At 38.9% G+C, this 16,336-nt stretch overlaps 1 protein-coding gene across 2 annotated transcripts in view; it reads left to right on the top strand.

Annotated features, from left to right (window-relative positions):
* The window catches only part of SMIM14 (small integral membrane protein 14), a 37,663-nt gene extending 27,675 nt beyond the window's left edge, over positions 1-9,988 (top strand). For both annotated transcript variants that reach the window (XM_079305750.1, XM_079305751.1), the window contains exons 4-5: positions 6,157-6,305; positions 6,863-9,988. In XM_079305750.1, the coding sequence (XP_079161876.1) occupies positions 6,157-6,305; positions 6,863-6,895 (182 nt within the window). In that variant the 3' untranslated portion in view covers positions 6,896-9,988. The remainder of the gene's footprint in view (positions 1-6,156; positions 6,306-6,862) is intronic.
* The last annotated feature ends 6,348 nt before the right edge of the window (positions 9,989-16,336 follow it).

Genomic DNA, 16,336 nt, shown 5'->3' with positions numbered 1-16,336 from the left:
CCCTGAGGAAAAGATGGTGTGGTGCACACAGGCTGTACGGTGCTGCTGGTTTACTCTTCCTTATGGACTTTGCAAGTTACACTCTCTGTGAGGTCCATCCTCCTCTTCCAAATACACCTGTCCAAGGGTAGATTCTTTAGTCTCCCACACCTTAGACTTCCATGTATTTTTTTTAATCACAAGCATATAGGAGAGGTAAAGAGGCAGATGATGGGAGATGGAATATTTTCTGTATTAGAAGGAGGCACAGACAGCATGTGGAGCTTTCTGAGCTTTCAGTCAAAACCAAGCAATGGTAGGTCATTCTCACTCATGCCTTGGGTGTCTTGAGTCATCAGTATTTATAAAGCTTTTAGTTTAAAGACTGTATAAATGAGTAAGTTCTGATACGTGTGGGCACAAAGCTTGTGGGATAGCTTTAATGTTACTAAGCTATAGTACAGTGGGGATTCAAATGGTTTGCAACAAATAGCTTTCCATTCTAAGATTCTTGCAATAACTGTCTGTGCAGATGCAAGCAATTTGGCAACAATTGTTCCAAACCAGTGGTTTGTTTCAAAAACCAGAGCAAAAAATTACAGAGTAGATCTTTTCCTATGTTATTATATTGCCTTAAATTTAGTTCTAGCAAAGGTATTTTTCTGCTGATGCAGTGACACGGCCTGCATATTTGTCATATTATTTTGTGGTGCTTCTGTGATGCTGTGCTGTGCTTGTCTGTAAGACCCTGGGAGTCAAAGGCAAAAATAAACAGATTGAGCCTGGAGAAGTTTCTAGAGATGTTTTTCAGAAACATGTTAAAATTATTCTGGGCCAGTCTTCTGTCCATTGCTTCATCCTGTTTTTATGGGCTGTATAGTGATGAGCTTATGTTTGAGGTGGGTCTCCTCTTCCCTAGGTCCCACAGCTCCATTTCCTGTTACTTGTTGACTTTGATTCTTCATTTCAGAATCTCAATATGAACAAGTTTGTTTCACTCTCACCAGTTTGCTCATTCCCAGAATTTGGTCTTCCTTCTGGAAGCACAACTAGGAATGTTGTCATACACAGATTCTTAAGTTGGAAGGTTGTGGAATAACTGATGAGATGCACATGGTTTTGTTTTGGGAGACATCAGGGCTGGGGATCAGCCAATGTCACAGCAGCATCATGTGCTGTGCTGCTGCTACCAGATGGAAATTTTCAGAAACACTCTCTGTTGATTCTTCCTGAGCATGCTTTGTTTTTTCAACCCTTTATTTCAGTTTTTCTGGGTTTTGTGGGGGTTTATTTTTTTGTTTTTTGGTTTTTTGAGCCATATAAAGGCAGTAGTCCCTTATTCCCTTTTTGGTGTTATTATCTATGAATTGTTACTTACAGTTGTTGGCACCATTATGTCACAGTGACTTCCCTGCAGAGTTTCCTGCCAGGGTCAGGACCAGTGCTTTTGGATTTAGGTACAGGAAGATATGAGCACCACTTCAACAAGTATTTGGGCACTCTGCTTGATGGCTGTTTGTCTGCTGGTTCTCCATCAGAGTATCTGCTGTGACATTAAAGCATGTGTCAGAGTCTGGTTAGTGTTCCCTCAATTTCAGTGTGTGCCTTGCAGAAAAGAAAAGGCTGTAAGTTTTGAATAGGCAACAAATTTAATATTCTGTTGAGATTGCTAATGCTCAGCAAATCAGAAGATTTTAGATTTTCCCTTGAAATGAGGAATAAGAGCAATAATTCTTTTCTGAATTCTGTCTAATGCAAGTGGAGCATGAAGTTTTCTGTCGAGTGCAATTGCAACATCAGCGGTTCATCCAGCCTAGGGAGGATCCCAGCTGGTGCTGATCTGCTCCGATGGCTCATGGCCCTTCACAGTCAGCCTTCCGTGTCACAGGAAATGAGGAGCTACTGCCTCAGTTTTTTCTCTGTGTTCTAGCAATTCCCAGATGTTGTGACCTCAGTTTACCACATTTATATTTTCAGCACCATTCTCAGTGCTCTGCTAGGTTGTAATGTGGTCAGAGATGACTGTCTCAGATGTTGTCTACTCTACTTCCAAATTTTTATGCAATTTAAAATGAATACGTATCTGTGATTCATCTTGATTTGTGTTCACGTAGGGCAGTCACAGCAGCCTAACCTAACAGCTTGAAATGTCTGCCAACTCTTCCCTCCCTTTTCTGGGAATTCCCTTCTTCCTTCCTCTGCTCAAGTCCATTTTGGCTTTCTTTGGGTTCCTTATCTCTGCCTTTGCAAGTATCAGCTTGCAGGCATTATCTGCTGAAGGTCCCATGGGCTCTTTGTCCTACCTGACGATTCACTTCTAAAATACCTTCTAAAATACAGCTTTATGCTTTTCCTTCACAGAACAAGCATGAAAAGAAGACACAAGTCAATGCTTTTGCCTTCCCAAATGCATATGTTTAACAGTTTTTACCAGGGTCGATCTGTTTGTACTCCAGAGGAAGATATTTCTACCATAAGAGGGCAGACAAAAAGCAGCACATATAATACACTTGTAGAGTAAAAGAAGTTAAATATCTCTTTTTTCTTTAGAGCCTCACTCTGAAGAAAAAACTGCAGTTTAAGAGGAGAAGTAAATTCATGTAAGGGTATTTGACACGGGCACTTAGTAGTTTTAATATTGTATTCTTGAGATTTCAGTTGCACAATCAGGAATTGGCTGATGTTTAATCTTTAAAAACTGCTTTTATCAAACTCATAATTTTAGTAGCTTAGACTGCCTTCTAGAACCTCAAATCAATCTGCAAACATCTGTCACAAAGGATTTTTTTTCTATTTCCCATTTCTTTCTGAGAGAAGACTAGTTTGCATGGCCTAGTCTCTGCTTCTGTTGGAAAATGCAAGTCCAAAAACTGTATCTCATACATGGAGCAACAGATAGGATTCACCATAGTCACTAACTCCCATGGCTGTTAATCCCACAATCTCAGACCAGCTCCTCATAAAGGTTTCTCCTGCAGAGAGATAATTCAGCCATGCTGTAAAAACAATAAATTCCAGGTAACCACAGGGCCAGAACTGCTCACAGACATCATTCTGAAGTGTGTGGATATATGTGTGCCAAGCCCAGAGGGCCAGATACTCTGAAAATAAAGACCTTGGGCTAGATTCAGTATTGCATGGAAGGGCAGGTTATAGACTGTGTGTCATGTTTCTCACTGACATGGGAATAGGTACTGTTAAATTCTGTACTAGTTGGTGTCTCTGGAGCACTGGAGATTAATAACCAGATCCATCCATCAAAATGGGTGGTGGCAGGAACATTCATTTCAGACCAGGACTATCTTCCATCCATCTGAAAATATTAGAAAATACCATTCACAGTGCTCTTAGGGTAACCTTTATTCTTCAAGGAATCAAAACATCACTTTTAAATTACTTGAAAAAAATACCAGTTACAGATAAAGGCACTGTGACTGCAAATTCTTAAAAACAAGATGTATTTTTTTTTCTACTGCCCATCACTATGAATTCCATCCTGTTTGGTTTCACCTTCTTCATTCAACTGTTCTTTATCCATAAGCTGGTTTTATCTGATTATTCTATGGAGGTTTTTTTAGCAAGACTGTTGTCTTCTACATATAACTGCTTCCAGTAGCTGAAATAGCTTCCTGTCTGTTCTCTAGATTTGTGATAGAAAGATTTGAAAAGCTTTGGGCTGGATTCAATCCCAGCTGTGTGAAATTCTGCTTATCCTCTTCACGTAAGAGATTAAAGTAACCAATTCTGAAATATCTCACATCCTTGCACATGGTCATTAGTGAGAGATGTGGTTTAATTGTTCTTGGAAAGTGTTAACATTATTTTGTCTGGCATGTCTTGAATAGGTAATGAAGGGCCAGTTAGTTCAGGACATGTTTCAGCACGTTTGGTTCCATCTGAACTGTATTACAACACAGGCTGGAAAGAACTGTGTCTTGCTATGAAAGCCTGTGTTTTCCCTCTGTGGTCCCTACTGCTGCCTTCCCTGGCCTGTACAATTATCTGATCTGGCATCTTTGCTTACTCCAACTTTTGCTTGGCCACCACAGATCCTAAGTGCACTAATGTTCAGCAAAAATTCCAGAAGGCAGTTGGACTACTCTGCATTATAAGCAGAATCCTGAGTAACAAGTCATCTCAATTTTCAGCCTTCTACCAGAAATATTTGCCAAAGCAGGTACCTAAGGCCTTCTTTCTTGCTGCTGAAGGTAATCTCAGAGTGGCTATTAATGGTGTCTGGAAACCTCAAAATACAGCAGTTGTACTTTTCATGCCAAATTATATTCTAGTCTCCTGGACTGCATATGTAAAGGTTTTCAAAAATTTAAAATATTTTTATATGCTGCTGATAATAATAATATTTTGGTCAACAAAACTGAAGGGTCTAAACTCTTACCTTCACAATTCCATATGCTTTCAAAATCAATGTGTAAGAGTTTGATGAATTAAAGGCTATAGCATTCTTATTTATTTTCTGTGCATGATGATATCTCCTCATATACAAAGCACTTTATTCTCTCAGATTTTTAAAAGAATTCTTAGCTGTAATTACATATAATTCTAATAATAAAATTCATCTACATTAGCATCTTCTTAAGTTTTGCAATGTCTATATTTTGGACATTTAAAAGGCAAAAGCAGTTTCATTTGCTCATACATGTTAATGATGGTGTTTGTACTGTGAGAAACATGATGAGAAACATGTGAGAAACATTCTTTAATACGTGGGGTTTTTTTTCTTCTTTGACATTTTTGAGTGCATGTGATGTCAGTAAAGGACATCAGTCCAACAGCCCCAAGTCATGAAATCTTATTCCCAGAGCAGCAGTGTGGAGAATGGCATAGCTGTAAGCTTCCCTGCAGGGCCCCTCTGCTGTGGTTCCCTAGAAGAGCCTCTGTTAGCAATGCTAGCCAGGATAATGGTGATGAGGGTGTTAACCTTCAAGGAAATGATTCCAGCAGGGTATAGGTTATCAATTAAATGTTAAATAAGAACAATCCAACCATTACTGAATCCAGACTTGACTCTGTAATCAGGTGATCCATGTAAGACAACTTGAAAATATGACAGATATGAGTATCTCTGTGGAGTTTTCTTGATGTTAAAATTTTCATCTTGAGTAATAAAATAGAATAGCTCTTATCTTTCTGAAGGCTCTTCATTATGGCTTTGAATTAATTGCTCTGTATCAATTGATCATCTAGATCATTAATGAAGATGTTAGGCCTTTAGACACTATGATAAATGGATTCATGTAAGTACCATAGGTAATTATCTATACATGAGTTTACACTTCAGCTGACAAGATTAGTTACTGTTTGATTATTTGAAGTTATGCTTCAGAGGAGAAGAGTTGTTTTAAAATGTACAGAGTTTCTTGATCCAAACAGATCAACCAGCCATTCCCAGCCTGAAGGTATTTTCTTAAATTTTTTTCCATGTGTTAATGTTTCAGGTATTCTATGTGGAAATTTGGCTTAAAATTTTTGTGTTGTGTTCCTGGGCTTCACATATCTGCAGCATTTTTTTTGCATCCTGCCAGATACATTGCTAGCAGAATGAACTGGATGATCAGTCATGGAGATCAGGCATATTGACACTGAAACATCTTCAAACAAACTCTCAAGAAATACCTTAGAGTCGAGAAATTGATTACCATTACTTTGCTCCCTTCTTGCTAGAATTAGCTAGAATTAGCATGTTCTCTGTGTAGGGCCTAACAATGGACCCTAAGCTTTTATCAGTTTAGTCTTATTGTTTTATTTGTTGGAGGCAAAAAAACAAAGACCAACATACATATGGAGGGGTTTTCTACATAAATATATTTTGCATCAAGTTTGATTTCTTAAAAAATTGAGTTTGATTTCCTAAATGTGAAGAGTGTGTTTGTCATCTCTAGTTCACTAGGAGTTAATTTGAACTAAGAAACATTCGTGATAATTCTGAGAATGCCAATATTGTGAAATATTGTGAAATGATAATTCTCTTTTCAAACAGATAAGAAATGTGATTTTAAAAAACAGTATTACTGTCTCAAAGTCAAAATGAGGGACTAATCAGAACACTTAATTGAAAAATATTTCAGGGATTTTTTTTGAGATTGTGTTTTTGTTTTCACTTGGGGAAAAGAAACTCTGCTGTTGTTCTGTTATAACTTGAGTTTTCCTCATTTGTAGTGCCAGGACCAAACTCCTCCAGTGACAATGGCATCAGCTTTGCCATGATAATGATGGCCTGGGTGGTGATTGCACTTGTCTTGTTCTTACTGAGACCTAGTAATCTAAGAGGATCAAACACAGCCGGAAAGCCAACCAGCCAACACAATGTAAGTGCATCTTCGAGTGCCCTGCAGGGAGATTCTGTAATGGCTTGCATCCATTTTGGTTTATTACACATTATCTCAAAGTAATTTTTTCCCTGTATTTTCTTGGAACTCCACCAAAAATTAAAATGAGTTAAACCAAAGTGAAAGGAATCATGAAGGCTAAGTGTGAGGCCTGCTGTGGGATAGAGCAGGTGCAGTGTCCTCTGGACACTCTCTGTCCCTGGTTGAAACTGCCCCCTGCCTTCTTGGGTGAAAGGGGACAAACACAGCTTTAAGAGAAGTCAGTAAATAAAATTACAGCATGGTACTTTGAGAAGGATGATCTTTGTCCTAGATGTGAGATCATGAAAAAAACTCTATTAATACAGGAAAAGGTATAGTTTTTTGATGCTCATTTACTCTAATCATTTTAAGGGATATTGAAAAACCATGAAAGAAAACACAATGTAACACTTCTGAATTCTTCTTTTGTGAAGAATTTTCTTCCTCCTATGTGAAGCACTGTTTCTAATTCTGTACCTGCTTTTTTTTTTCTTTTCCTCCTTTCTTCTCCCAAGGGACAAGAACCACCAGCCCCACCAGTGGACTAGAGCATTCACAATTGGAAAAGTTCAGCAGCTAAAACCTTGCACGACCAAATGAACGAAGTGACCATATTACTCCTAAACCCCACTCAATATGGTTTTCTTTTCTCATTTATATAGAGCAGAGTTATCATTCACAAGTAATCTTCATGAACTGCTTTTAGCAACTTCAATTTTAAGTTAATTTTTGCTTTGTATGATACTGCAATTCCTGTAAGATTGTAATTTGAAAAAGGGTAAGGCATTGCAGGGGTTTTTTGGTTGTTACTGTTACTATGGACATTCCACTCAGTCTCTCTCTGTTACAGTGATCCTGATCTCTTTGCTGTGATTTCTGATATGCATTGAAGGAAAAATTCAATCCCAGTCTATCTAGAAGAAAGGAAGATTACTGATCTCAAATTATTTAATATTTCTTCAATATGCTTTTGAGAGTTACATTATGGTTGGGAGTACTTAGTTATGTGCTGAAAAATAGAAATTGTTTTATATTTGCCCTGGTTTCAGAGCAGCTTTTATTCTGGTCTTTGGACCACTAACACAGTTTTCAGGGTTGCTGGCAAAAGCATGGATTGTCCACTAGAATTATACTCTGTGTGTGTGTACGCACACGTAAGTGAATGTGACGATTGCCACTGAAAAAGCTTTGGTCTATATATTGGGAACTTTACACAAAAGATTATACCACCAAAAAAGTTTATTTAGCCATTTTCATTAATAAATTATATGTCTTATTCAATATGTTGTCAAAAAACGTACTCTAAACCCAGAGGTGTTTACTTACAGACTTAATTGAGAAATTTAGTAAGAACTTGGTAGAATTTTCTGTCCTGGCATAGTCTTTTTGGAATTGATACTTTAGCAAGTTTTTAGCCATGATGTAATGTGTATTGGACAGGATGAAATCATACCAAGAAGTTACTGTAGTTACCAACTTTTGGTATACAACATGTACTGGATTATTCAGGTTTTTTCACCTCTATGTTAACAGCAATTCTTAACATTTCATCCTTATCTACTAGTTGTAATTGTGAATTATAAACCTGCAGGTGACTACATATGGCATGTCTCTTCCCTCTAATATTTGTGTGTATGTGTGATTTGTTTAAGTGTGTGTGTGTGGCTGTGCACACACCTGTGCACCTCTCCCATTATGGCAAATGGGAATTACTTTTTTATGTACATTAATTTAAGAACATTTTAAAGATGTACAGAAAAACAACACTGTATATTTTTCTTGTTCAATATGAAAAATTGATCAGAATAATGTAAAGAACATTTACAAGAATTTTTATGTTACCAACATGATACTTATTTCCTTAAAGGTCAGTAGAACAGACATATGGAAATTCTAAGTCTTAGTCTACAAACCTTTATTTCATGAGGACTTTAGTTATGAAGCTGAAGGAGCTAATTCTTAAAGTTCAAAAAGGTTTGTATTAATGGTCTCTAACAGAAATCTCACATCAGATCCCATGGTTGACAGATGCAAGGTTTTGCACTTCAGGTTAAATGATGAGCCAGCTAAGCCTCCTTGTAAAGGTACAGTGTAGACCTGAAGAAGGGCTTTGTAATTTTGTGTAATTGACCTTTGAATTTCTATGGAATAGTGTGCTCCCAAGCATAGGAGCATGTTAAAAAAAAATAAAAAATTAAGAAGATTGGGCCAGGTGCTCTCAGTGACATCAGTGCATGTAAAGCAATGAAACTGCAGGAAAGAAGCTGAGAGAATTTGTCCCATTATGTCTAATAATGTACAGGCCACAGACACTGTGTAAAGATGTCACTGGGACAAGCACTATGCCAGTGCTTGCTTTTTGCCTTCCATGTACATTTATGTTTGGGATACTGTTCAGAACAAGTAATACAGCATCATTTTGTTGAACTCACAAGGAAACATAACCTCCCACACTGACCTTTTTTCTCCAAGGATTTTTGGCCAGAATATTGGAGGCATAAAACAAGCTTCCAATTGATTAAAAAGCCAACTGAGAAAGGCTTCTATTCAGACACAGCACTACTCCTCATCCTATTGGGAGTTGGTGAGATTTACAGGAGATACTCCTCACTTGTAAGGATCAGTCTCCCTGAAATGTCTGTTTATGTATTTATAAAACTTACCATGTGCACCCAGCTCTAAGAGTCTTGGCAAATGAACTTTTTGTTCAGAGGAATGTTGTGGTTTACTTTTAAATGAAATGTCTTTGCTTGAAATTCCTCTAATTGTCCCAGTGATTTTATACATGTATGCTTTCCTCATGTAAATTGCTATTTTAAATTTTCTATGTAAAAGAAAAAAAAAATTGGAAATATTTTGTTGTAAAATGTTTTACTAAAGAGCCAGGCCACTATCCCACATCAAAATGTATGCCTTTTAAATTCAGATACTCTCTCCAAGATATAAACTTCAGCACTCTTAATTAAAATAAAAGTAAGTAACCATAGGACTGTATTTTGCCACTCTTATTTGTGTTAAATAGTGCCTTACTCATCAAGTAGTTGCACTGAAGTTTGTGGAACTACTCTGAGATAATGTACTAGTAGCAGCTTTAGTAAGGGTGGCAGAAATCTGGCCTTTAGTGATGTACTTTGTGATTAAATAATTGTATCATGGTTACAGATATGGTAAATGGTAAATTTTGGGAAGTGTAGAGGAGATTAGTGGTGGGCAAAGCTCCAGGATATGATCAGTACTGTAATTATGGTTTTAAGCTTGGTTAGTAAGAGATGCAAGTTGTAGCAACTTGGGAAATATGGAAGGAAATTTACAATTATACCTTAACTTTGTTAAAACAATAGTATTTTTAGAGTCTGCTTAACACAATTACTATACTCTGAAATGAGAAATCATATGTATTCATGCACTGTCTGCAGATCACTTAGCCTTGTAACATTCATGATTGAAAAAGGAGGAGTGATGATGTCATGTACTTCATGTAAATCGGTGGTTTAAAATATCTGAATTATGCCAAACAAAAAAATCATCTGTGCCATTTGCAGTTTCCTAGTAATCTTTTACTGAGTACTTGGATTGGGATAAAGGGCTTGTACTATGCACTTTTTATTGACTTAACAAAATAAATAGCAATCATTAGTAAACTTTTGTCTTTGTCTTCTAGTTTTTATGTAAGATATATGACTGCACCCACCTATCAATTTCTAAGGTAATTTGAAATCATCTAAAAATCAGAATCAGTAAAACTAGTGTGTAACCTGTGTAACTTTTAAAATGTAAATTCTGTTTTCTAATGGATAGTTGTATACTGTATGTATCTCAAGCAAGTCAGAACAAATAAAAAGCAGTTTCCAAGTCTGTTGGTCTTTGATGACCAATATGGATACCTCTGACTTTTGCTCTTTGAAGCAGTTATGCAACCTAGGAAGTTAGAAATAATACAGGAAGAAAAGTAATGACAAACATGCTGATTGTGTTACTTTATTTTAGATCAAATCCTACTACTTTGGGATTTGCAATCTATTTTCTACTTCTAGATCTTGGCAGTGTTGGACCCAGAGCTGCCCTGAGGAAGGCAGATGCTGCAATGGCTCTAAGACAGTGTGTAGGAGTAGTAGAGACATGCTGCTTCCTCACTTTTCCCATGAAATGCAGCACTCTTCTCTGGAAGCAGAGCACAAAATTCTGAGCACTGCCTCAACTGCAACTCAGATCTCTCATTAGGGATTCCTGTGTTAATCTGAGGAAGAAAAAGAGAACCAGGGGAGCATTAAAGTTTAAAATAACTCACAGCTATCCAGAGATAGTGGCAATAAATACCAGATAATCAGAAACAAAATCAGAATAATATAATAATAACAACAACAAGTAAGAAATGTTTTAGGCATTAGAGTCGATCTAGAAAGTACAAGATCTTACTCAAATATAATTAATGTCTGCTCATCAAAATTTACCTTTTATCAAACATGAGATTATAAATAACCCCTAAAACTAAAGCTGAACTTCTAAGCACACTTGTTAAAATGTTTGCTAAGGACGCAAATGCCAGCATTGAGAAAAGTGAGGCAGAAAGGAAATTGCCACAAATCTAAATTCACATTATTGAATGGATCTGTACAAGGCCTAGCTGTTCAAGATCACCAGATAATTTGAAATTACTCTGCCCTAAAGCCTGGAAAAAATTACCCTATCTAGGATATTTAGGGAAAAAACCAAATCATTGTAGAAAAATATTCCACTAAGTGGATTCATTGCAAAAATGAACTACTTATATCCTTTTCTCCTTCTCCTTATTTGCTTGGTACCAGACAATGTCCTACAGTGTTATTCACTGCAATGATCTGGACCTTGGGGTGGGGGAAGAAGCAGAAAATTCTGTGCTGAACCACATCCTCACTTGTGAAACAACACAACTCTTACCAACTTCCAGGCAACATCAGCTGAAGATTTTTCTTTTCATGTAAGAAAAATAACTGAACACTTGTATCAAAATTGCCAACTCCCATAGCAGACACTTTGTAGTTGAATATAATAGCTAGACAAATTTGGCTTCCACACTACCTTTTTAACATCTGCAGGTCAGAGCACTGGCCAGAGGGAGTGTCTGAAACAAATGTGCTTCATAACTGGTAATATATACTAATTCACCATATAGATACAGCTTTTTAAAGATTTCACTCTTTTTGCTTTTATGGAAAGTGTTACTGTAAAATACTTCCTGAAAAAAAAGCAGTAATTTGTAATCAAAGATTACCTGTAGCAAGGTTTAAGAAAAAAGTCCTTCTCATTTACAGGTTTTGTTGTTACATCTTTCAAGCTATAAATGATGAAACAGAAGAATAATTTTTGTGACTATTTAGTTTCCAGGCTTATAGCTGGTTTAAAATTAATTTCTTCTGCTGCAAAAACTATCCTTAAAATGTAGAATATCCTAGAGATGAGAAAATATGTTTCCTTTATCAGACCAGTGAAAAACCCCACCACTGTACAACATTCTGAAGGTCACAGTCATGGGTTTGATATAAAAAGCAAATCCTAAAAAGGTCTTCAGTTTAGGGCAGAACTTGAAATGATTAATGATGAGATGAAAATGATTAGCAAGAAAACAACCCAAAGAAGCCTCCACAGGACTCACACTATACCAAACACTGCAGGTAATGCATCAAAATTTGCTGTCTTAGGATGATGAGTAAAAATTGTGCTTCTTCAACTCCCTTAGTGATTTCATGCAGTCTTGTTTGAAATAGAAAATCCAAGTAATCATTCCCCCCTTCATCAAATATTAGCTTGCAATTTAAATCACAAATTCATCTTGTCTCTGACACCCCCTCCTGCTGTATGCTTGTGCTGGGCTTCAGTATGTAAGGGGAAGAGATTAAGCCAAATTAGCTTTTAGCAATACTGTGAGGGTAGGTCAAATCTTCACCTTATTTTATGGAAACAACTGTTATGGTAATGGGACAGCTCAGCTGAGTAAAACCCTTTAAAGAAGGGATGCTGCAAGATGATTTCTCTCCAATGGGGCAGTGATGAAAAGCAGTGCCTTGTCTGGCTGCTCTTACTTCCATTGCATTAGTTTTAGCATTGAATATTTCCTTACTGTTTCGTTGAGATGGCTGTTAGCCTGAAATGGCTCTCTGCAGTGTACCCTGTGATCAGAAAAGCAATGCTGCTGCCCACAGTGCTGCTTCTGGAAGAATAGCTTTGATGTCTGGTATGAAGTGTATGGTTTCCAGAAAAACATCAGAAGAGAATGAAAAAAAGAGGCACTCACAAAACAACAGATAGGCCACCAAACGTAATCATGCCTGGAAGGAAGTGTGAATAACTTATGTGTATACTGAGAGATTTAAAAAATATAATTAGAGGAAGGTTATGTACTGGGAAACAAAATATTGTACAGTAACTTAAAGAATTTAAGGGGTCTGACAGGATATTTTTATCAGAGTTCTCAGGGTGCCCTTCCTCCAACTTTCAAAACTTTTAATCCTGCGTGGCTTTGGAGTTTTATTTACATGGCAATATTGTACATAAGAACTGATGAAGTTATTGTCCAGGTGATCCATGCCCTATGCAAAGAGGCATGTTGAACCTGACCAGAAATTCAGTGCACTTTGCAACAAATTTTACCAATAATTGCAGTTTGAGAGGCTGGTTGTCACCAGCAAAGAAAGTACTGTGTTAGATGTTTGGGCAAACTGTCAGACTGTTTAGCAGTGTCAAAGTTCTGGTGAACCAGAGCGGTGGTGATGAGGAGAAGGTTTATGTAAGTAGGGAGTAGGGACATGCCAGGCAGAAAATGTCTCTTGTAGAAAGACAGTGTTGGCTCTGAGAACACGTAGAGCTCAGGCTCTTGTCTGCCTGTGTCAAAAATGGCACATGGCTGCTTTATGCAGCTATTGGAGCCTTTTCAACACACATGCCCAGTCCTACAGTCCTGAATAATCTCTTCAGCTGCATCTCCTTCCTTCTCTAAACATTGTAAAATACAAAGCATGGATTCAAATAGTGATCCAACTGGTCTTCTGGGCACTTTTGTGCCTCAGCCTGGGACTGTTGCCGAGTACCTCAGATTTCCTGGTTACAGGTGGGGTTACTTCCCAGTCGTGCTTTGTCAAAAATAAAGAAAGGCTGGACACAATGGTGGTTGTTGAATCTGTGTCAAATGTTAGTGTCAGAAACTGATCACACAAACTCAGTTGCCTTTAGTTAATGATCAGCTAAATCTTGTTGGTGATCAGTCTGACATTAAACACTAAACAGACAGGGTTCAAAACTTCTTTAATATCCAGAGCTCTTTGCTGGCTTTTCCTCCCACCTCCAACATCAGGATGCCAGCCAGGAGATTATGCAATCATGCACTCACTTGCTCTTTGTCTTCCCTCTCCTTCCCCTCATCCCCCAAATCCTTCACAAATCATGATTTCTCCCTTGCATAATGGAACAGCTTGTACATAGGAGCTGAGAAGTGGCCCCTCCACCCGCCTTTGGCATTCGGATCACTCTTTGCTCAGTGGTTTCTGGAAAAGCAGAGGTGTGGCCTCAAACCCACTCCCCAATATACTGGAAGAGGGATTCACCTCACCTAGTCAATTGCCAATGCTAAAGAAAAACATACACCTGAAATCCCATTCCTACTGTTATTTAGTATATATTTACCCTGCACTGCAAAACTATTCACAGTCTATACTGAGCCTTCAGAACACCACGGCAGAATTCACAACTTTTATTTTTAAAAATGGCCAACAGTGGATCCACCTCATCTGCTTTGCAGCAGCCTTACATAAGCTTTCTTGCCTTTGCATGCTGTTGCAAAAAATTCTACATCCTGGTAAATGATGGGTCTGCCTGAATGGAAAAACCAAGAATATCCCATCCAATAATTCAGTATTTTTTCTCTAAGAGGGGAGACCTAAATTTCACACCATTTTTATTGCAATGCCTTTGAGCCCTGCATTTTTTAATCTGCCCACAATGCCCTCACCAACGGAGTGTAGGCTATAGGGAAACAAAAGCAGCCCTCATCATCCTTTTACAGAATAATTTAGGCTGGGAAAGACCTCCAAGATCATGCAGTCCAACCTTTCAGGTTAAACTGTGCTGTTTGCAAGAGAGAATATGAGATCGCCATCCCTGGCAGGGGTGTGACTGTCTGTCAGTGAAGGTGCTTTGCTACGAGAAAAGGGACTGGGGTCCATTGCCTGTTCCAAGGGCTCTTCAGATATTTTAAACAATGCTGTCAAACAATAGACAGCAAGCCAGACCTTTCTCCTCCAGGAAAGTGCCATGACTACCAGATACAAAAAATATCCCTTTAGAAGCTCCTTGGCAAGTAGCATAGATGCAAGTGGAGAGTTAGATCCACGTTCCTTTGTAATCCTTAGGACACAGCACACTCCTGACGCAAGTATGACTGAACCCCCTCCAGCCGAGTAAGATCTTGCCCTCTTCTTAACAAGCTCGCTAATTGGGAAGTATTAGCTGACTAATGAACTACTAACTACCCACACATACTCCAGCAGGCGGAGGGAAGCCCTTCTCACACACACCCGGCCTTGCACACAACCACTGTACCCTTCCTGTTCCTAGAAAATCCACTCCTTGTGTGCCAGGCACACACTGAGCACACTTACCAATGTCCTCAGGGGACCACTTAAAGGACCTGAAGCAGTTTTGGCTCTGGCTGGTACAGAGGGACCAGATAACATTCTCGCAGTACAAATGTATGCATTCATGGCTATTCTGAGAACTGAGGAGACAGATGGGGATTTGAAGAGGATGGTATAGGTGAGACTGGCCTCTGAGTCACTCACTGAGCTTCTAGATGCTTTGCATAGGTTTTCCTGGGGGGAAAAAAACAACCTAGATGTGTTTAAAACAGACATCAGTGCCAGTAAGCAGTGAGAAAAGGTATGACTTGTTTTTACTTCAGAATAAACACAGTGAACCCTGTGCCTTTGCCAGGCTAACCACGCTGAATCTGCCAGGACCCTGCACTGACTGCAAAGCTCAGTAGGCTCTTTCAGTAGACACACACGTATTTTACAGGCATTTCTAAAGGACCTGTGATTACAGTATGTTCACTCAAATAGGTAGAGAGTCTTCTAGGGAAAGACCAGATCCTCCAAAGTAGTAACAGGACAAAATAAAAAACCGAAATAATGATTCAATTTTTAAAATTATATTTTAAGAACTATGGTTGAAAATGCCATGTAAGAACAAGGCAATTTTTTAGTCACTCTGATAAGAACGTCCATGTCTTATCCACCTAGTCTGTCAACATTTAACATAGGAATTGTAATCTGTTTAAAGATTTAAAATCACTACAGTAATACAGATGGAGCAAAATCCCACACCCAGCTTCTAGTAGAGGTAGTATAAGTTAACTTAAATGTAGGAGAGAAGGAAAGGCAGCAGATTTCTCACAATCTTTCTGCTCCCACAGTCAGATGTGGTACACTAATACCATACCATGTTTACATAAAAGGCAAGAGCAGTATCGGAGAACTTTATTACTGCTAGGCAAGAGGTCCCTGGGCAGTGCCCAGGTCACATGGGCGAGTGCAATCTCGCTTTATTTCCTTCTTCTGGGCAATGTTCACCACCTCGACTTTAAACAGTGAACTTCACTGTAACCTACCCACGTTTCCCTTCCCTTCTCTTTGTTGAGACGGTGCTACGGTACAGGAGAGAGAATGAACACGCCTTTTTTCCTCACAGTAACCATAGCTGAAGGACAAAAGATTATCCAGGCAGCCCAATTACGCTCTCTTACAGAAGTACCCTGAGGCAAAGGCAGGAGCAGCCCGTGCCCGGAGCTCCCAGCCGTGCCCGGGGCCCCTGCGGCCCCTCACGGCCGCGCCAGGCGGGGCCGGCCCGGGCGGGCCGAGCTGTCCCGCGGCCATTCGCCGGCACCGCCGGGGCGGCCGGCGCGGGGCGGGGCGGGGCGGGCCCGTTCCTTCTCCGCCCCCGGGGGAAGGAGGAGCGGGCCG

This window comes from Erithacus rubecula (genome assembly GCF_903797595.1).
Source record: "Erithacus rubecula genome assembly, chromosome: 5".
Taxonomy (NCBI): Eukaryota; Metazoa; Chordata; class Aves; order Passeriformes; family Muscicapidae; genus Erithacus; species Erithacus rubecula.
Note: the sequence above shows the minus strand (reverse complement) of the source record. Positions and strands in the feature narration are given on the sequence as shown.